Source organism: Pan paniscus, chromosome 15, assembly GCF_029289425.2.
Source record: "Pan paniscus chromosome 15, NHGRI_mPanPan1-v2.0_pri, whole genome shotgun sequence".
Lineage (NCBI taxonomy): Eukaryota > Metazoa > Chordata > Mammalia > Primates > Hominidae > Pan > Pan paniscus.
In genome coordinates, this window is record NC_073264.2 from 89,458,703 (window position 1) to 89,479,432 (window position 20,730).

Genomic DNA, 20,730 nt, shown 5'->3' on the forward strand with positions numbered 1-20,730 from the left:
ATATAGAACGATGATCACACAGAAATGTACCTTAAAACACAAAGCCAGCTTCACAAAATCAGTCTCATGGTACTCCCTCTGTGCCAAAGTTCCTTGAAGATCCTGACCCCAGCATTTAGACAGCTGCCCACCTAACACACCCCTTGGATGGCTTGGGGACATGTCCTACTCAACAAGTCCTAGATTGAACTCATGAGCTTTCCTTCAAGACTGGTCCTGCCCTGGCTGCCATCTCAGTCATTCCAATTCCTTCACTTCACTTCCACACATTATTCATGCAAAGCCTGTTGATTTCATGTCCTCTATAGCTCTCTACTCCATCCGCTTCTCCATGCCCACAGCAACCACCCTGGCCCATGCTACCATTGTATCTGGTCCCCTACATCCACAAGAGCCACACAGCACTTGTTTTGAAACTTAGCTCAAATCATGTCACTCCTCGTCTTGAAACTCTTCATTGGCTTTAAATAAATACTATACTCTTCCAACCCCACAACCCTACCCCACCTCCAACAACACAGGGCTTGCGGGGGCATCTCGCCTGTGGATCCCCCAGTCATATCTCAAAACACAAGCCCTCTTGCTCTCTGCTAGGGATAAATACATTTTTCAGGGATTTCCCAAAAGAAAGCCAAGGCACACTTCCATATTTCCAGAGGTTTCAAATAGAGACAAAATGAAAGGTTTGTGCTGTATTTACAGTATAACAGCCTGGGTGTTTAAAAAAGGCAATACCTCTTCACTCACTCTGCCATAGCCATGGGAACCTCCTTTCAGTTCATCAAATACACATACCTCTTCTGCCTCAGGCCCTTTGCACTTGCTGTTCCCTCTTCTGCAACAATTCCCCTCCTGCTTAGACAATTAACTCCTATACATCCTCCAGGCCTAAGTCCAAGTGTCATGTCCTCAGGGAAGCCTTCTCTGGTCCTTGTCAATCTCTTCTATCAGACACTTTCTTAAACCTCTGATGCTCTCCCTGGAGCATACATAAACTTTGAATTATGCATTCCTCCATGGAATTGATTTAGGTCTGTCTCCCTCACTGTAAACTCCAAGTCAGAGCTTTTATCTTTCCTGTTCTGACTGTATCTCCAGAGCTTAGGACAGTGTTTAGCATGTAATAGGTATTTAACAAATATGCTTTTCAGGGATTCTCCCCCCAAAAAAGCAAAGGCACACCTCCATATTTCCAGAGATTTCAAGTAGAGACAAAATAGAAGGTTTGGGCTGTATTTAAGATGTAACAGCCTCAGTGTTTTAAAAAGGCAATATCTCTTCACTCACTCTTCAATAGCCAGTCAATTCCTAAGACATTTACTCAACAAATAAGAAGGTTTCTTCTTTCCAGTCTGGAGAAAAAGAAGAAATGCGCTCATAAAGAACATTAAACACACACGCACCCCAAATAAACAAATTTCAATCCCAATACACACAGAGGCGTTGCCTAGCCTGACACAGTCGTTAGATGAGCTACAAGAAATGCTAAAGAGCATTCTTGTCACAACTGGACACGCGGTTCCAACTTGTTCTGCTCCCATACTGATCACTCCCTTGGAGCCTTAACATCTGTATGCTAATTACAGACACGGTGGCCGACGCTAGGCACACACAAATCCGTCTTAATCGCTCCCTTTTGCGTGGATGAAACCTGGTCCAACATTCGTAAAAGCATGCAAACCACACCATCGCTTGGGCGGGCACACTTCGTGCCCCTCCCCTATGCCTTGCCAGCCCCACCCTTCTCACAAACCACCCCTCCTCCTGCTTCTACTCTGACCTGAGCCTAACTAGCTGCTAGGTTTGGTAATAAGATTGAACGAAGACTCAGGAGGCCCTGTGGGTTCCATTATTCTGCATGCCCTGCGAGAAGGGCCCACCCCTAGGGACGGCTGCTGCAACTCGAGCCCCACTTGCTGCCAGGAAACCTTTCCCACTGAGGACACCCGGGCATGCGGCGCAGCTCCAGGTCCAGGGGGAAGCACCCCACCCATCTGCCAGAGAGACAAAGATCACCAGAAACAAAGGACACACACACACATACACACTCGCACACTCAAAGTCAAAAGCAAATACCGACACTTGCAATTTCAAACCAAACAGTCGGCTTGGTCTATCTAAATAGATCTGGAGACAATCTAGGAGGGACAATGATTATGTGGTAATGACAGGCACTATCTGGGTTCGGAACCCACGCTGCCTCCGCCCTCCTCCCACCCGCGCTGCAGTTCCCAGGCGCATTTCCCAGCCTCAGGACACACGCTGCCAGAAGCAAGAGTGCTTCCACTCAAGGAAGCGCGCACACGCCGGAGACAGAGGCAGGGCGAGGGCAGCCAAAAGTAGGAAATACCCACCTTTAGGATCCCAGTTCACCTGTTTTCTTGGCGTCTCGATTGGAAATTTCATTGCTCCGTTGCCCAGAAGGGGAAGAAATGAAAAGAACCCAAATAATAATAAAGTCCTCAAGCTTTACACGCCTCGGTTTAGCAGTCCAACAAAACAATTTCCGAGGATGGGGGAGCCTTGGACTGGCTCGTGGAGGAACCCCAGAAAAAGACAGGAGGGAAAATATTAGCTTGGGGGAGAACTGGAGACGGCTTGGGTGTTTGCACCGGCTAGGGGGTGGCCGGCCGCGGCCCCGTGGGTAAAAGAAAAAGTAAGATCGGCGAGGGGTGGATGAAAGGATGGAGAGGAAGGCTTGGGAAGATGGAAGAGCCAAGCTGCTTCCCAAAAGCGGTGCCGGCAGGTTAGGGGCTGAGCAGCCTGAAGGCTGGGGCTACGGAGAAGCCCACTGCAGTGTCACTCCAGCCCCCGAAGGCGTGTGCGCACACACTCCCGCACACACACACCCGCACACACACACTCCCGGGCGCGCGCTTGGGCGGGCACGTCAGCCTCGCTCGGCCGCGCTGAGCGCACACGCCCCACCCCGGCCGCGGCTCCTCGCCCCCGGCGACGCCCCCCACTTCCCGCTCCCCGAAAGCCATTGGATGTAGGGGTGGCGCGGCGCCCGGGGAGCGCGCGGCGAGGGCGACCCTCCCCGCGGCGCGCCCCAGACGCCGCGCCCCGGCAAGAGGGAGCAGGACGACAGCGGACCGAGGCTCCCAGCTGGGAAGGCGCGCTGAGCCCCCGGCACCCGGCCCGGGGCAGGGGGAGGCGGTCGCGGACTTGCCCGCGGGGCGGCGGGAGGCGGTGGGCGGTGGCGGGGAAGCCGCGGAGGGGCGGGGAACGAGCGGTGGGCGCGCCGCTACTTACTGGCTCGGCCGGCCGGCGGGCGGGCGTGGAGGCGGCAGCGGCGCGCTTGCTGGAGTTGCAGCCGGAGACACGCTTGGTTGCCTGGAAGGCGCTGCAGGAGGCGGAGGAAGGGCCGCTGCGGCTCCGCCGCAGACCTCAGCCTCCGGGTCACCTCTTCTCACCGCTCTCACCCTGAGCTCTCCCTCCTTCTCTTTTCTCACTTCATTTTTTTTCCTCCCGCGTCTGGCTCTCTCGCCTGAGTCCCGAACCCACGTCCCCGCCGCACTCCAAGGAGGCCCGTGCCAGCCATGAGCCTTTTGTTCTGGGACCGCTCCGCATCTGCTGCGCTCTCCCCGCCCGGGGAAGCTCGCTCCCAAGGCGCAGCTTGGTCCCTTCCCCAGCTACCTGCAGCCGGACTGGGGCCGCTGGTCGTTGGCTGGAAAGGAGGCTTGAGAGAGGCACGGGGGCCCCCGGAGGAAAGCGGAGTTGCCAAGACCCGGCAGCTCCCGGAAGCGGCGGCCCCGGGATCCTGGGACCCAGCAGGGCAGATGCGAAGGGACCCAGACCTGTTCCCGCAAAGGGGCTAAACCTGGAGCATTCATCTAATGCCCTCTCACTGCCCCTGCTTGAAACTCCACAGGGGTTTGTGGTGGGGCCTCAGTCTTCAGAAAAGCCAGGTGGTGCTGAGGTGCTCTTGAACGGTGTTGCTCCGAGTGTCAACATGAATGATGCTGACAAATTGCTTCGGATGCCTCGCAACGGAGCCTTACACGTAGTAGGTGCTCAAGAAATACTTGCTAAATGAAGACATGAATTGCATGCTGCATTGTTGGATAGGAAGTAGTTTAAACCCCTACTCTGGCTTCCAGATAAGGTTACTAAAATTTGTTGTTCATTCAACATATATATTGAACCCCTTCCAAGTGCCATCACTGTGCTATGTGCTGGCCATATGGCAGAGAACAAGACAGAGATCTTGCCTTCATGGGGCTTACTATCTAGTGCCATAAGGTCCTGTTAGATTGTTGTTGCCTTTACTTACGCATAGAAATTGCCCAGCTCGTTCCTATGCCTGCCAGCTGGGGTCCTAAAATCCCACACTAGCAGCTGATCTCTAAGTTGCATGCCACTCTAGGGCACCTTGAGGCTTCTGGGGAGCCCTATGTCAGCAGCATCTTTCTCACCATCCATCCCTCACTATCACATCAAGCTTTCTGAGTCCAAGAGCAAGACCTACAGAGGTCCGCTGTGGTCTGTGGGAAAGGTGAGTGCTTTGTCACTGGGCTGTCACAGGCACCCCAGGCTGTAGCCCTGAATTCTCTGCAAACCCCATTCAGGCAAAACTGGTACCAATCTGATGGTGCTACTCTGACTCTTCAGCCCTTTAGGCAGGTTCCCGGGTGCTTCAGAACCATCTTCCCTGGACTCTGTAACCACACTTTGCCTCTCTCTACTAGGACTGGGAGGATGGCTAAGACATAGAAATCAAACAAACAAGGAATCTCTGCTTCTCCCAGCCATGCCCCGAGACACCAGTGTGTATGTAAATTCTGTTCTCAAGTCCAGAGGGAGATGCTTCTAAGAAAGGCTTTCGAACCTCCCTCTGCGCTCTTCTCTTTAACTGTTCACGGACAGCTGGACTCTAGCACAGTCACTGCAATACAATGTTTTTTACATGCATCAGAGTCAGAGAGGGGCTTCAGCAGAGAAAGATACCCTCTCCTGAGTCCTCAGAGCATGGGGAGGCAAGATTGACATTTACTGAATTCCCCCTCACCATCTCATATTTCCTCTCCATTCATCTTTGTTAGATCATTTTGCAGAAGCTGTAACTGGCCTCCTTTTACAGATGAGAAGATCAAGGCTCAGAGAGATAAAGAAACATTCCCAAGGTCACGATATGAGGATTCAAACCCAAGTTTGTATGACACAAAGGTCCATGCTCTCCATGCCAGAACCTTGTGAGCTCATCCAGTCCCGGGACCCGTGAATCTGACCCTGAACCTGTCCCATGGGTTCGTTTGGGTAATGAAGGTCTAAATACGATATTTTCTAAGCCTCCAGGCCCTCCTCCTTTGCAAAATGAACTGACCTATGGTTGTGTTCTGGGGTCTGCATTGGGGAATTAGTTCACTGTCCAAGGCAAATTCCTGTGGCAGGAACTGCACCCTTAGGATGCAACATCATTCGGCCAATCAACAAACATTTATTGAGCATCACTTGTGTACAAGACAGGTTGCAGGTCCCCATTAAAAGTTATTTGGGGCCCTGAGTAGTGATGACCTTCCCCAGAATGGCAACAGCAGGATGGTTATAAGGGGAGGGTTGGGGATGGGGAGGTTGGGGTAGACTCTATTAGGGCAGGGAGCAGGATCAGTGTCTAGTGCACCTGGTCTGCCTTGAAGACTTGCACTAGTCATTGGCCCTTGGGATGATCTCTCTGCTTAATCACTGGATGCCGCCCCCTCCTTTCTTTTCCCCACCTCCAACCTCTGGAGCTTTCTCTCACCTCCACTTTCATTCTCCTTTCTCAGAATGTAGACAAAAACAAGTTACCCGCCCCCCCCCAAAAAAATCCACCAAAATTAGGTAAATAAATCCCAGTACCGTTTCCCAAAACGTGTCTGAAATCAAACACAACTCCTCCTCAACTGCGTATTTGGAGTGGACTGCATGGAGTGGGGATGGAGGGAGACCTCCCTCCCAAGAAAACTTAGCCCTTTGGGCTACTGCAATCCCCTTCCATCCCCTTCGGTTCTACCCTTTGGTTATTTACAAGCTGGACTTCACTTACCCAAGGAAAGAAAGAAGTCGTCTGTGTAGAGAAAAAACATCCAAGAAAGATGCCGCGCCAAGCGGTTCTGTCTCCCTCTGTGCCGCCGCAACTGCCATGGCTATTGCTTCAGGCGGGTTAAGTCCGGTGGAAAGAGACTGCCTAGCGTTCCTGCGGCAGGAAAACAAAACATCGTGGCGCAAAGTCTCCCTGCACTCGCCGTCCCCCAGCAGGAGACCCGGGCTGGCGGCCACTGCGTCCTGGGTGCACTCGGTGGCAAAGTGCTGCTGCCGGGCACGGGTCTCTGCAGCTCAAAACCTGCCCGGCCGGAGCGCAGCAATAGTTGCCCCACCACTTTAATGAATGCCGTGTGGCCCGGCATGGGAAGGCTGGGAAAGCCCGAAAACCCCAGTCATCTCTGGCAACGAAGTTTCCCCGAGTTGGCTGGCTCCCTTACCCCCTCCCCACGCTCCAGCCCGGGGTGGCTGTGAGACCGGAGGAGACGATGCCTGCCGCGTGGGGAGTCTCAGGGTGGCTGGCAATGAACAGCTCAGCCAGAGAAGAGTCGAACACGGATTCCGGGGCGAGTCAGGAGAATTTCCTGGGACAGCGAATGGCAGGGAGTGATGAAGCAGCTTGGGGAATCCTCTTTAGTGCCAGTTCTGCAAACAGAAGAGGGAGGAGATGGGCTGATTAGAATCTACTTTGAATTCACAAATATTAGACTAAATTCATTAATCTGCCTTGGATTGTTTCCCTTTGGTTTCATCCTTCTTCCCTGAAGTCCAGAAGAAATCCCAGTCTTCCATCTTTTCCCCACCCCCAAGACACCTCCAAGTCCTCTTCCCAAAAGAGCTGCAGTCAGGTTTCCATGTCATTTTGTGAAAATACCCCCCGCCACACACACACCCTCCTTTACCACACACACATACACACAGACACGCAAACATCCCCTTCATATACCCACTCAGTGGTAGTAAAATCGATAGCGTTATACATTAACGTGAACTTAAACGTGCCCCACCAAAAATTTTCTTCCCCCTACCCCCACCTCGTGAAGTTTCCACATTGGTCTCAGCGTTTAAGCATGCCTACATTTGTTTTCTAGTCCCAACTGACATCTGCAAAAACACACCCTTAAATATATGTTGCTCTAATCCTGGGCTCTGCTTTTGGCTTGGAAAAACTAGAGACACATCAGAAGTGAAAGGACAGAGGGTGTCATATGTCATACACCTGGAAGCGTGAAGCTAGGCTGCTCCATAATGAACTCTGTGTGTGTAAGTCCTGCAGATTTATTTTGATGACTCAAACCTCTAATTGGGGATTAATGAGGATAATATACTATAAACTCCAAAGAAGTTGTAATTAAAGTGTCAGGCTGATGGACATGATTCATAACCAGGAACTGCATCCTCTTTCCCTATAAGTTTCTCTATTTAAAATCTTAACCCTTAGGACAATATTTTTATGCTCCTATAAAGCATAGTGCCAAACATCTTACCAAAAATGTACAGAGCTATAGTCCTTCTTCTTATAGAACAAGTTTTAGTGTTTTTCTCTCTCTGTATTACTACCAAACCATAATCCCAGGTAATTTTTTAAAGAGATGGAGCTAGAATATTTTTGCTTTTCCCCTCCACTATTTACTTTGAAAGTTTTCAAACACACAGAAAAGTTACAGTTGTTTGGTAAAAGCCAGTGCCACAGTTTGAATGTGTTTCTCTAAAACTCATGTAAAACTTACTCTCCAATGTAATTGTCTTAAGAGGTGAGGCCTTTAGGAGATGATTAGGTCATGAGGACTCCCCTCCCACTTATGAATTGGTGCCTTTTAAAAAAGGGCTTGAGGGAATGAGCTTGTCTCTTATTGCCCTTCTGTCATGTGAGGACACAGCAAGGAGATGCTATCTCGGAAGCAGAGAACAAGCCTTGGTTTTGGACTTCCCAACCTCCAGAACTATGAGAAGTAAATTTCCATTATTTATAAACTAACCAGCAAAAACAGACTAAGACAAGCAGGATCCAATCAAAGATTGCATTTGCTTGTTCTGTTTAGTGTGTTTTATTCTAGAAAAGCATCTTCATATTTTTCTAATGTCATTGATTTTTTTTCACAGAATCCAAGCTCATTTGCTTTCTGATGTGTTTAATGGCCTGATGTAGCTAAAGATAAGTTGAGTCAAAGGGGGAAAATTATTTCCTGGTCATAGTAGATCATTAAAATAAGTTAACATTTTCTATAAACTTGGCATCTGTGCCAGTATCCATAGAATGGAAGACAGTTGTAGCTCTACTCACTCTCCTCCTTAGTCTTTGCTTTATTCAAAGAAGTTATCTTTGTTTTTTATCCAAAAGGTCTTGTTTCAGGAATGGATGAGTGTTTTCACACATATACACCAAGTTGACAGGCACATATGGTATTTTACTGAATTTAAAAATAAGAACTCAGCAAGGTCACACACCATAATGAATGAGCTCTGATTTTCATGTCGTTCTAGGAAGGTTTTAATTTGGACCAAACTTAAAGGCGTGTAGAAAGCATGTGTGCTTTCAATAACCTATTGATTTATGAGCAAGTCTTATTCTCAGGGTCTTTCAACTTGGCAGAGTTGAAAATTCTTTAGAGGGACCTACTATCTGGGCATATGGACAGATGCTTCTCCCAGAGAGCCTATGAAAGGCTTGGAATAGCCTGGACAGTAGAAAAAATTGTGTTCAGTAGGAAGTGAGACACAGTCTCACATTGCTTCTCAGCCTTTTAGCGAAGATCAAGTGTGAGACACAGTCTCCACCTCCTATGGGAATGTGTGAAATAAATTCATTTCATTTTTGCTGCTCTTAAAGCTAATATTTGTTTGCTTGAAAATCATTGGAACAAATGTAATATAAGAACTTTCCTCTTCTACAACTAAGTCAGCTAAATGTTTGCTGAATCATGAAACCAGATTTCAAAGAGGTCATTTCAAGATTACTGGTTCAGTCTTCTACTTCTAAATAAGAGTCCAATATATATGACTATTCAAGGTTTCTAAATATATTTAGTGAAAGATTCCAAACCCTTTGTTGATGGGCTTTTCCAAAATTTAAGAAACTTCGGTGGAGTAAAAATATTTTCTTATTTCCAGTCTAAATCTCTTTCTTCTTTAAATTTTTCAGTACTTAAGTGAAGATGAGGAGAAACCAGTCTTTTTTGGTAACTGTTATGTATTGGAGATTAAATTGTTCAATGTCCTCTTCTTCATATCAAATAACCCTTTTTTACCCCTTTACTGACATGTATAGGCTAATATGGCCAACTCATACTTCTCTTAAAAGCATTCTTTTTCACTACAAGTTTCAGAAAAAAAAATCAAAGTCTTTCTAAGCCTTACCAAGTTTCTGCATCTATAAAATAGGGGTTCGTAATAAGAACAAGTATTTGGCCAACTTATGCACATTTTAGCCCACCATTCTTTTCAGTAGGGAGCACTGCACAACCAACCAAGTGAATCATGCCAAGCTTTATTCAGTTTCCTCACCTGTAAAATGGAGCACTAAATATCTGGCTAGTTCTGCCTACAGGGTTGCTGTAAGGAGGCAATAGATGTGGAAGTGCTTTGTAAACTGTGTAGGAATTCACATATTAAAGGAATCATCTTTAGGATTACTTGTTCCATAAGATTCTTCTTACTATCCACCAGGCACATAGCAACCACTTTTAAAGATTATCCCATTTATTTCTCATAACAATCCCAGAAGATGGACAATATTATTGTGATTTAATTTAAAATAATACCTGACATGTATTGGGCATATAAATATTTGTTGAGGAGAACACTGGAGCTTAGAGAGGTTACTGCTTATCCAAATAAGCAAGGCTAGTTAGAGATGGAAGTTGAAATCAAACCCGAGCTATCTGACTGAAGTTGGGGACCCACTAATCTCTAAGTCAAATTACCATTCCCAATGCCAAGATGATTACACAAAGTTTTGATCTCTGGCAATTGCAGTTGAAACACTCTTGACCCTTTTTCCTTTTCATTGTTACCTCCCCAACTCTGGGGTACTATTCCCTTGTATTATTCTCTCTATCAAAGTGTGTTGTCTGTGTTCTTTGAGAGAACTGATGCTCAAAGACAATGTTCTTCCTATCCCAGAGGTATTTGCATTTTTAACACCAGGTGAACATTTAAGCCAAAGTATAGAAAAATAAATCTTAGACCATCAGACATTATGAAACAAATAAAAGAAGTATGGGGAAGAGGTGAGTAGAAAGGGAGGTGAGAAAACCTTTGTTATGTCCCTGAAATCATGGCAAATATGTGACCATCCTGAAGTATTTACCCAGATATGCAGTCTTCTTGGAATTACTTCAACTTTTATCCAGTGTAACATAAGACCACATTATGTTGCTCAACCTACTCTACTGTTTCAGTGGTCGATTAATAATGCTGAGGTACAGAAAGAGGATCTATTTCCAGTTTATATAATGCCTCTATATTTAGATTCCAATACTATGTTTTTATTTAGGTTTGTTTTTTTTTTTTTAGATGGAGTCTTGCCTCTGTCACCCAGGCTGGAGTGCAGTGGCGCAATCTCAGCTCACTGCAACTTCCGTCTCCTGGGCTCAAGCGATTCTCCTGCCTCAGCCTCCCCAGTAGCTGGAACTACAGGTGCCCACCACCACGCCTGGCTAATTTTTGTACTTTTTAGTAGAGACGGGGTTTCACCATGTTGGCCAGGCTGGTCTCGAACTCCTGACCTCAAATGATCCACCTGCCTCGGCCTCCCAACGAGCTAAGATTACAGGTGTGAGCCACCGTACCTGGCCCCAGTACTATATTTTTAATAGTCATCTAATATTACTGATACACATTGAAATGCTGATCCTCTTGGACCTGCAAAAAATTTCATCAGGAATCAAAGTTCAGTTGACAACTGTAATTTCTAAGAATCTTATGGTATCTTTTATGAAAAACTATTCTTTTTCATTTTTTTCCAAATTTGCGTCCTTGTTTTTCAAGAAGAATTTCAAAAGAGTGATGTCTTCATGTTCCAAAGCGTTGTAAGTGACTATAATCTTCAGGTAGAAAGAATGCAACATTTTTAGAAAACCTTTATCAAATTATTGCCTCACTATATAATGCACCGTAGTAAAATCTCAACTAATCAGAACTCACTCAATTAAAACTACCTCCAGCAATGTTGTAGAAGAGAAAGTCAAACACTGCAAGCCTAGATGGCCACAGCTAGCCTAGATGGCAGATAGAGAAAGGCACTCCCCTCTGGTGGGAAACAACGCACTATGGCACTGTCTTAACTTGAGACAGTATCTTTGTTCTTTGTTCACCTCAGAATACATCCCTTGGGGACAAGAGGTGGGGTATGAGACGGGAAGGATGTGCCAATACCAGGAAGCACAGCAGTATGTCCAGAATTTGAACTGGCTCTCAGTCCCACTCACCACCTCAGCCTAGTGCCTGTATACAATGTGCAAACTGAACAATTGTACGCTCTGGCCCTCTATATAAGATACACAGATGGATACAATAAGCAAGAATATATGATGAATTCCAATCATTCAAGGTCAATTTTTGGAAAGAGAATATTTAAGTACTTTATGTCATACATGAATTCAAATTAAGTTTAGATTAGTTTTGAGGGAGAAAATATATCATTGTGTTTGTCGTTTCTGGATATTTTCAGCTTCTCTTGTTTTCCTAAGTGCTATTTTTCTCCGTTGGAAAGAAATCAAAACATTATGGCTATGCAATATCATAACCATGTTCTTCCTTTAAATCATAACAGTAAGCTTGAACTTGATATTACAGGGATGCCCCCATTGCTATTGAGCCATGAATGAGGAAAATAATAAATTTAATTCTAAAATATTGGGAGTGGGGAATCTACACTCTGCCTCTGACCAGCTGGGTAACTTGTTATTTTATTAAAGAAGCTGCTGAGACCAAGTAAAGCTCATACTTTAGTGATGGTTTGCTTTGCTTTACTCTACTCCTAGGAGATAGAATAATCTATTATTTTCTGTCTTTGGTGCCAGGACTTTTATTTGTAACATGTGCACATTGGACTTGGTATATTTTTTTCTGGCATATAGAATTTGTTTCTTAGAGACAGGGCCTCACTGTGATGTCCAGGCTGGAGTGCAGTGGCTATTCACAGACACAATCATAGCACACTACTCCTCCATAGCCTCAAACTCCTGAACTCAAGTGATCCTCTAGCCTCAGCTTCCTGAGTAGCTGAGACTATGGATATGTGCCACCATGCCCAGCCCTGGTATATAAACTTTATAAGCTGACATCAAAGACTCATCCATTCAATTTTAGATTCAAGAAAGAATAAATAACCTGGAGTTAGTGCATGTATCCATTCTTTTGTCCTTTATCCATAGAAAGCTAGAGAACCTTACAATGTTTTCCATATTCGCAGTGACCCTAAGTCCATCAAACAGAAGTTCAGTTGCTTTAGAAATTCTGAGCTTCCAGTGAGAAAACTGAGTCATAAATATAATCATTAGTAGGGAACATGGAGATCATGTAGTGGGAGCTTTGCAAAATTTCTTAGTGACAAGAAGCAGATTCCTAGGTCCAAGTGCTTCCTCTGAGATTCTGTTTCAGTGGGTCTAAGGTGGGGTCTGGAGATTCATTTATGTAACAAGAGCCCCAGGTGACTTATTTTTTGAGACACAGTCTCACTCTCTCACTCAGACTGTAGTACGGTGTTGGGTTCATAGCCCACTGCAAACTCAAACTCCTAGGCTCAAGCAATCCTCCCATGTCAGCCTCCAAAAGTGTTGGGATTACAGGCATGAACCGCCAAACCTGGCCACCAGGTGATTCTTCCATGCAAAGTCTGGTTACTTCTAATGTACTAGAGCCCTTTGTTTTACAGATAACAGTGAGGCCCTGAGAAGTAAGGTGGCTTCCCTGAGGCCAAACAGCTGGTCTGTGATAGAATTGGGACTGGAACAGAAATATTCTGACTGGCTTCAAGTCTTCATAAAATGGACTAATGTATTTAAGAAACATTTGCAAGCATGATGGGAGTTAGGAGTTGTGAAAAAAGCAAAGTTACACAATCAGAAATTTCAGTTATCCGAAACTCCTGATTTCAGATGCATTTGGGTTAATCAAGCATTTATAACGCCTCTGTCCCTTATTTGTTGGACTATTGAAGTCTTTTCTCCATGTTTTCTCTGATTTGCCCCAAAATCCCAAAAGCCATGTGATTTACTGGGTTCCCCTTAGTACCTTTGGGCCTATTAACACCTCCATCCTTCTCATACCTCTTGGCCAATGCTCTTCCCCCTCCTTAAAATTCATATAAAGCCAGACATATCTCTCTTGACTCATGTTACACAGCTCCTTTCTATACCGTTTCCTTCGTCATCCATTCATTTAGTTGCTCTATTTCTCAAGCCCTTTGTGTTTAACTTTTTTTTTTTTTAAAGACTAAGTCTCGCTCTTTCGCCCAGGCTGGAGTGTAGTGATGCTCTCGCCACTCACTGCAACCTCTGCCTCCAGGGCTCAGGCAATTCTCGCCTCAGCCTCCCAAGTAGCTGGGATTACAGGCAAGTGCCTGGCTAATTTTTGTGTTTTTAGTAGAGATGGGCTTCACCATGTTGCCCAGCCTGCTCTTGAACCCCTGGGCTCAAGTGATCCACCCACCTCGGCCTCCCAAAATGCTGGGATTACAGGCATGAGCCACCGTGCCCAGCCCCTTTGTGTTTAACTGTGGTGCATGCTTGTTTATATGAATGTTAAGTTTTTCGCATATGAGATAGCTGTCCTAGAGTGGGAAGACCACTCTAATAGAAATTGAAACTACTAATTTCTAGTCTCAGCTCTGCCACTGGTAAGCGGTCCGAACTTGAGTAAGCCACTTTGCCTGTCTGAGCTTTTGTTGTTCAAGGAAAGGGTTAAACGCTGAGTTTCTGAGTCTGTCTGACTGTCTGACTCTGTGTCTGTCCCATTTCTTTAAGGAAGAACCTATCTTTCCTGATTTATCTTCTTTTCACTGAGCCTATTTCATAAAGCTACTTAGCATGCTCTCTCGACAAATGCTGACACTTCCTTCTTGGTCTAGTTTGGCTTCCCTTCTCTACCTGCTCCCCTCACAGATGGTGCACGAGCCACATATCTGGTCACCATTGAACTTTGATTTTGGTAAAGACTAGATTTTTAAAGCAATATTCACCATGTGTCTTTCCAGTGTCACCCTTCCCTCCCATGAAATGGCACACCGTGTTTCTTGGCCCTTCACATTTGCCATTAAAACAAAACATTGTTTTCACATGTCCCTTCTATTTAACAGGTTATTTTTTTATTTTTGGTACTCCTGCACTTGCATTTATTGAATCATAATATTTAATTTTATTTCTGATGTCCTGGACCTCTTTCTTTAGAATTTCTATTTACAGTGAGCTCTCTATTTAGCTGTGATTTAGGTCACATTGGTTTATGTTTTTGAGTTTTTTAAGAAAATATTTGGTCTCACAATCACAACCATTATTACATTTTTTGTTTTGATTAAGTTTTTTTAGAAAAATAGCTCTTAAAAATATGACACTATATCACACATAAAATTGCTCTATTCTGTCATTTGATCCATTGATATTCAAGTGGACTGACATCCTTCCTTCCTCCGTCCCTCCCTCTCTCTCTCTTTTTCTTTCTTTCCTTCCTTCCTTCTTTCCTTCCTTCCTTCTTTCTTTTTGATATGGAGTCTCGCTCTGTCACCCAGGCTGGAGTGCAGTGGTGCAATCTCATCTCACTGCAACCTTCAAGTGGATTAACTTTAGATACACATGAATGATAATAGAGTATAAGAAATATGAAGTGATAGAATGTGTCTGTTCAATGAGCAAACACTCTGAGTTCAAAATAATACACAAAATTGTAAACCAAGAAAATGTGGGATTTCAGGACCTTGGACAGTTAGAAGTACTCTGGCTGTATTCCCTGGTATTGCCTCACAAGCAAGTTTGTGATACATTTTTACATCTGCAGTACTATATCCGACATGGTGCCCTGAAATATCCTGCTGTTATTTTTTTTTTCAGATGAAGCAAAATAAAATTGCCTGTTCAAAAATAATGTGGAAAATGAAGGTTTTCCTACACATTTATCTGACCTTCTTTCTAAAATAAATGTAACAGGAAAATGTATTGCTGACTATGCTAATATATCAAGTTACGTGAACTCCATGCTGAAACTTAAAGATGATCAAAACCCCAGACAATGGCAAGTGCAAATTGCTGGGCGCCATTCTGAAACTTAGATTTTAAATCTATAATTTCTTGTTTTACCACGTGTATTTTCAGAAAATGCAAACAATAACTTTGAAAACTGATCATGGAGGGTTTTCTGTGATTTATATTTTACGAGAAGAAAATCGAGGCTTCCCTAATAAGGTCTATAAAGCCCAGGCTGTATGCTCAGATCCAGGAGAGCAAACAGCTTCGAGGCATTGATGCAACTGTGCTCTCAGGCATGGTGGCAGGGCTACTGCAATTTGGCACTAAGTGGCTTTCACAAATGCTTTTTAGCTAGTTTGCTATTTCTTTTTAAAATATAACCAAATACTTCATTACACAGTTATAAAGAACTATAGGTGAGAAATACCAGGAAAAAAAAGTTCAATGTCATAACCATCCAAGAAATGCAAATTGAACAATAGGATGCTGTTTTTCATCTCTCAGATTGGCTGAGATTTAAAAAGATGTCCAGGGATGTGGGGAAATGGGCACTTTCATGCTCTGCTGGCAGGAATGCAGATTGGCACAAGTCCTGGGGCGGGTGATTAGGAAATATGGATCAAAAGCCTTAAGAAAATGATGAAATGGTATTTGTAATAATATGAAAAAACAGTCTCAGTTCATTGCTAAGTGGAAAAAAACAAGTTACAATCAGGCACAGTGGCTCATGCCTGTAATCCCAGCATTTTTGGAGGCCAAGGCAGGTGGATCACTTGATGTCAGGAGTTTGAAGCCAGCCTGGCCAACATGGTGAAAACTGGTCTGTACCAAAAATATGAAAATTAGCCATTAGCCAGACATGGTGGCTAATCCTAGCTACTCAGGAGGCTAAAGCATGAGAATCACATGAACCTTGGAGGCAAAGGTTACAGTGAGCCAAGATCATGCCACTGCACTCCAGGCTCGGTGACAGAGCGAGACTCCATCTCAAAAAAAACAAACAAGTTACCAAGTTATACAATCATACGTTTGCAATATTTAAGCACACATTCTGAACAGATATATATGAAAATATCATTATCTCAGAGAGTGGAAGAGGGATGAGTATTTATATTTTATTTACATGTTTTCTAATGTATCTGTATCCAACATAAATTACTGTTTCCATCATGAATTATTATTTCATTTAAAAAATGATAATTTGCTTAATTATCAATAGAATTCTCATAGTAAATACTGTCTGGTGTCTCCTTTTCCCAGGTCTACATTTACTGGAGTTGGCTTTGGTGTGTTTAAGACACTGAAGAGAAGCCAGTGGGGCTGGGCAGTTGTGGGTAAGAAAGGGAATAGCCCTAGATAAGTGTAGACAAAGTTGGAGGATAAATTATTTATTCTCACCTTTGAAGCCATGGTAGTGTTTGGATTTTATTCTAGAAGCAATGGACTACCATTTCAGGTACAGAGCAAGGAAGAGATGGTGATTAGATTATAAATTTTTGTTTTGTTTTTAATTAATTATTCTGCTTGGCTCTGTGCAGAGAATGGAAGGGAGAGAGGTGAGATTAGAAGCCGGGAAGATCAGTAGGACCATCATAGAATATAGTAGATGAGATTAAAGCACTGAGAGTATAGATGGAAAGAAGTTAGAAAGATTTCATTTACCTTTTTTTAGTGAAAATGACAGGACTTGCTTGTGTGACAAGGTAGGAAAAAAATCAAGGATATCTCACACATTTGTACCAGAAATAACTCTGACAGTTACTCCTTATTGTGAAATTGACAAAGATAAACTGTGCTTTTTAGTTATTAGTTTTCAAATCTTTCTACTGAAATACACCATTATGGTGGGTTGGATGGTGGCCTCCCAAAAGATATGTCCGCATGTTGGGAAAAGGTTTGCAGGTGTGATTGAGTTAAGAATTCTGAGATGAGGAGATCATCCTAGACTATATGATAGGCCCTAAATCCAAGGACAAATAACCTTATAGGAGAGGCAAGAGGAGACTACATAGACAGAAGAGGAGGCAGCAATGTGACCATAGAGGCGGAGACTGGAGTTATATGGCCACAAATCAAGCAATGCCAACGGCCACCAGAAGCTGGAAGAGGCCCAAAATGGATCCTCCCCTAGAGCCACAGGAGAGAGCACAGCTCTGCTGGATTTCAGACCTCTGTCATCCAGAACTCTGAGAGAGTCCATTTCTGTCATTTTAAGCCACCAATTTGTGGTAATTTGTTAAGGCAGCTACAGGAAACTAATACAGTTATTGATATGGTTCGGCTCTGTGTCCCCACCCAAATCTCACGTCAAATTCTAATTCCCAGTGTTGGAGTAGGGGCCTAGTGGGAGGTGACTGGATCATGGAGGCAGATTTCTCCCTTGCTGTTCTCATGAAAGTGAGTGAGTTCTCATGAGATCTGGTTGTTTAAAAGTGTATAGCACTATCCTCTTCTCTCTCTTCCTCCTTCTCTGGCCATGTAGGATGTACCTGCTTCCCCTCGCCTTCTGCCATGATGATAAGTTTCCCTAGGCCTTTCCAGCCATGCTTCCAGTACAGCCTGCAGAACTGTGTGTCAATTAAATCTCTTTTCTTTATAAACTACCCATTCTCAGGTAGTTCTGTGTAGCAACAGACTAATACAGTCATTGATACAAAAACCTGCACAAATCTTAAGTATGGAATTTAATAAATTATCACAAAGTGTTTATTACTTTTTCCCATTTAAAAAAATTAGGCAGATTTTCAAACATACACAAAAACAGAGAGAGTAATATAATAAATAATGTAATATTCACTATAAGTAACATAATGAATCTTCATGTGCCCAAAACCCATTTTCTTTTTTTTATTATTATTATACTTTAAGTTCTGGGATACATGTGCAGAACATGAAGGTTTGTTGCATAGGAATACATGTGCCATGGCGCCAAAATCCATTTTCAACAATTGTCAACACATGAGCAATCTAGTTTCATCTACACTCCCACTCACCACCCTGCCACTGGATTATTTTGAAGCAAATCCCAGACATCATATTGTTCCATCTATAAATACTTCAAATACATCTCTAAAAACAATGTTTTCTGCTGGGCAGGGTGGCTCATGCCAGTAATCCTAGCACTTTGGGAGGTCAAGGCCGGCAGGTCGCTTGAGGTCAGGAGTTCAAGACCATCCTGGCCAACATGGTGAAACCCTGTCTCTACTAAAAATACAAAAAAATTAGCTGAGCATGGTGGCAGGCACCTGTAATCCCAGCTACTGGGGAGGCTAAGGCAGGAGAATCACTTGAACCCAGGAGGCAGAGGTTGCAGTGAGCCAAGATCACGCCACTGCACTCCAGCCTGGGCGACGGAGCAAGACCCCATCTCAAAAAAAAAAAAAAGTTTCCTTTTTTAACATAACCAAAATATGATACATCACCTAAAAAATTAACAAAATATTTTAATAATATCAGATATCCAATCAGTATTCAAATTTCCCCCAATTGTCTGATATTTGGTTTCTTTATTGAGTTAGTTTGTTTGCAACAGGATTCAAACCAGGTCTATACACTGCATCTGGTAACATATCTCTTGTTCTATGAATTTCTTCTTTTCTTCTTCCCTCTAAATTATTTGTTGAAGAAACCAGGTCAGGTTGTTTGCGTTGTAAAATTTCCCAGATTTTAATTTATCTCTGAGTATCTTTAGTATATTCCTATCTTCCCTGCATTTCCTGTTAATGAGAAATTAGATCTACAGTGTATTCAGGTTCAATATATTTGGAAAGAATGCTTCATAGGTGGGGTTTTGTACTTTACATCTTATCACCATAATGCCTGGGTGTCTTCTCATGTGACACTAAGATTGGCTAATGGTTTCATTTGTTGTCAGCCTGATCTACCCACTACAAAGTTCCACATTTGCTTTTCCCCTAATTGTTTTACAACTATTTGTGATCATTGCCTTGAGCCATTTTTGGGGGTTGCAAAATGATAACATTTTATTTCTACTTTTTCTGCCTTTATTAGCTGGAATTATTGTATAATGAACTCTCCTTTATACACTATTCAATTACCTTGAGGTATAGCCCATCCACAAAAAATAATGATAAATGTTCAGTTCTTTCCCTTTATGTACCAGTTGTCAGAATAAGTAGTTGGTTCCCTAGCATCCTCCAAAGGTGATTAACAGGATTTGTTTTGTTTTACATCACTAGGAAATAATGAATTTTACTTTGATTATTATTTCATTTCTTATTTTTTGAGTTCTGCCCAGAAGACACAGTGTACTATTTCCTTGGCTGTGTTTCCTAGGAGTCTATGTCAGCCAGTGTCTAGCAACCTATTCACTTTTAGAACTATACATGGATCATCGGCCCCAGCCCCTGTTAAAAGAGAGGAGAAGACGGAGGGTCAGAGTGGCCTGATAATTTGACGAAATCACTCCTGTGGTTAGTAGCAGGATCCAGGTAAGAGCCCAGATCCGTACTTTTCAACTGTAACCTAACTAAGATGCTAAGCTATTTAGATTGCTAAATATTTTGCTTCCAGATGCAGAGTAGCCACAATAATTGCAGTAATAAATATATTCATCTGGTAGTTAAAAAAGTAATATTTGAACATCTTGTGGTATATGTACTACTTCTTATTGTGGTTTGGCCAAAAGAACTGTAAATAACAATTCGTGCACCAATAAAGTAATCTGAGTCAATTGTTAAATCAAAGGATTTGAGTTCGGTTAGGGAAAAAAACACTTTGGCACTGAAAAGAATCTGTTTTGCTTACATTTTAAAGCAGAACATGAAATAGCCAGACTAAAAGAAAGGTTTTCATGGTTAGTTCTACTCAGCTTCTATTTCTATTTTAATTGTATTTAAAATTAAATAGTCATTTGAAAGTAATATTTAAATTTTAATTTTAAAATAAATTTAAATTATTTTGATTAAATTTAATTAAGTTTAAATTATTTTTTATTTTTAATTAAATTTAAATTATTTTAATGTAATTAAATTTAAATTATTTTAATGTAATTACATTTAAATGGTTTTAATTTTATTAAATTTAAATATTTTAAATTTTAAAATAAGTAGTAATTTAAATTTTAATAATAAATTTTCAATATTACATACAATGTAATATACACATCTGAATTCCCATATTCATAGCTCTTTATTACAGGGATTCAGATAGGATGTAGTTCAAACTATATGCCCCTCCTTCCTGAAATACAGTTGATGATGGTGAAGTGTAATGTAATACTGCTGGGGTTGTAAGAGAATCATTAGCTCTTTTTCCTAGAGCAAGATTTACAAAGTACTTTCAACATCAATTATTAGGCATCTGTTACAGTATTTAAGAACTAAGCCTGTAGTCTTTTCACATGCAAAACTGTATTTGAAGTCAACATATGTCCTCTAATTAACATGTTATATTTTACTATATATGATATGCATGCCAGTGGAGCTGAAGGAACTAGAAAATTTTTATCTGGAGATGATCAATAATAACAGTTTTTCATCAATTTTATTCACTACTAAATGGA

The 20,730-nt window shown here is 42.8% G+C and overlaps 1 protein-coding gene across 3 annotated transcripts in view; it reads right to left on the reverse strand.

Annotated features, from left to right (window-relative positions):
• The window catches only part of KCNK10 (potassium two pore domain channel subfamily K member 10), a 146,676-nt gene extending 139,976 nt beyond the window's left edge, over window positions 1-6,700 (reverse strand). Inside the window, exon 1 of one of the 3 annotated variants that reach the window (XM_003832742.5) lies at window positions 6,029-6,700. In XM_003832742.5, the coding sequence (XP_003832790.1) occupies window positions 6,029-6,068 (40 nt within the window). In that variant the 5' untranslated portion in view covers window positions 6,069-6,700. Of the gene's footprint in view, window positions 1-2,354; window positions 2,880-3,255; window positions 3,858-6,028 lie in introns of those variants that run through there. The other 2 variants (XM_034937964.3, XM_034937963.3) reach the window with 2 other exon arrangements.
• Window positions 6,701-20,730: the final 14,030 nt, after the last annotated feature.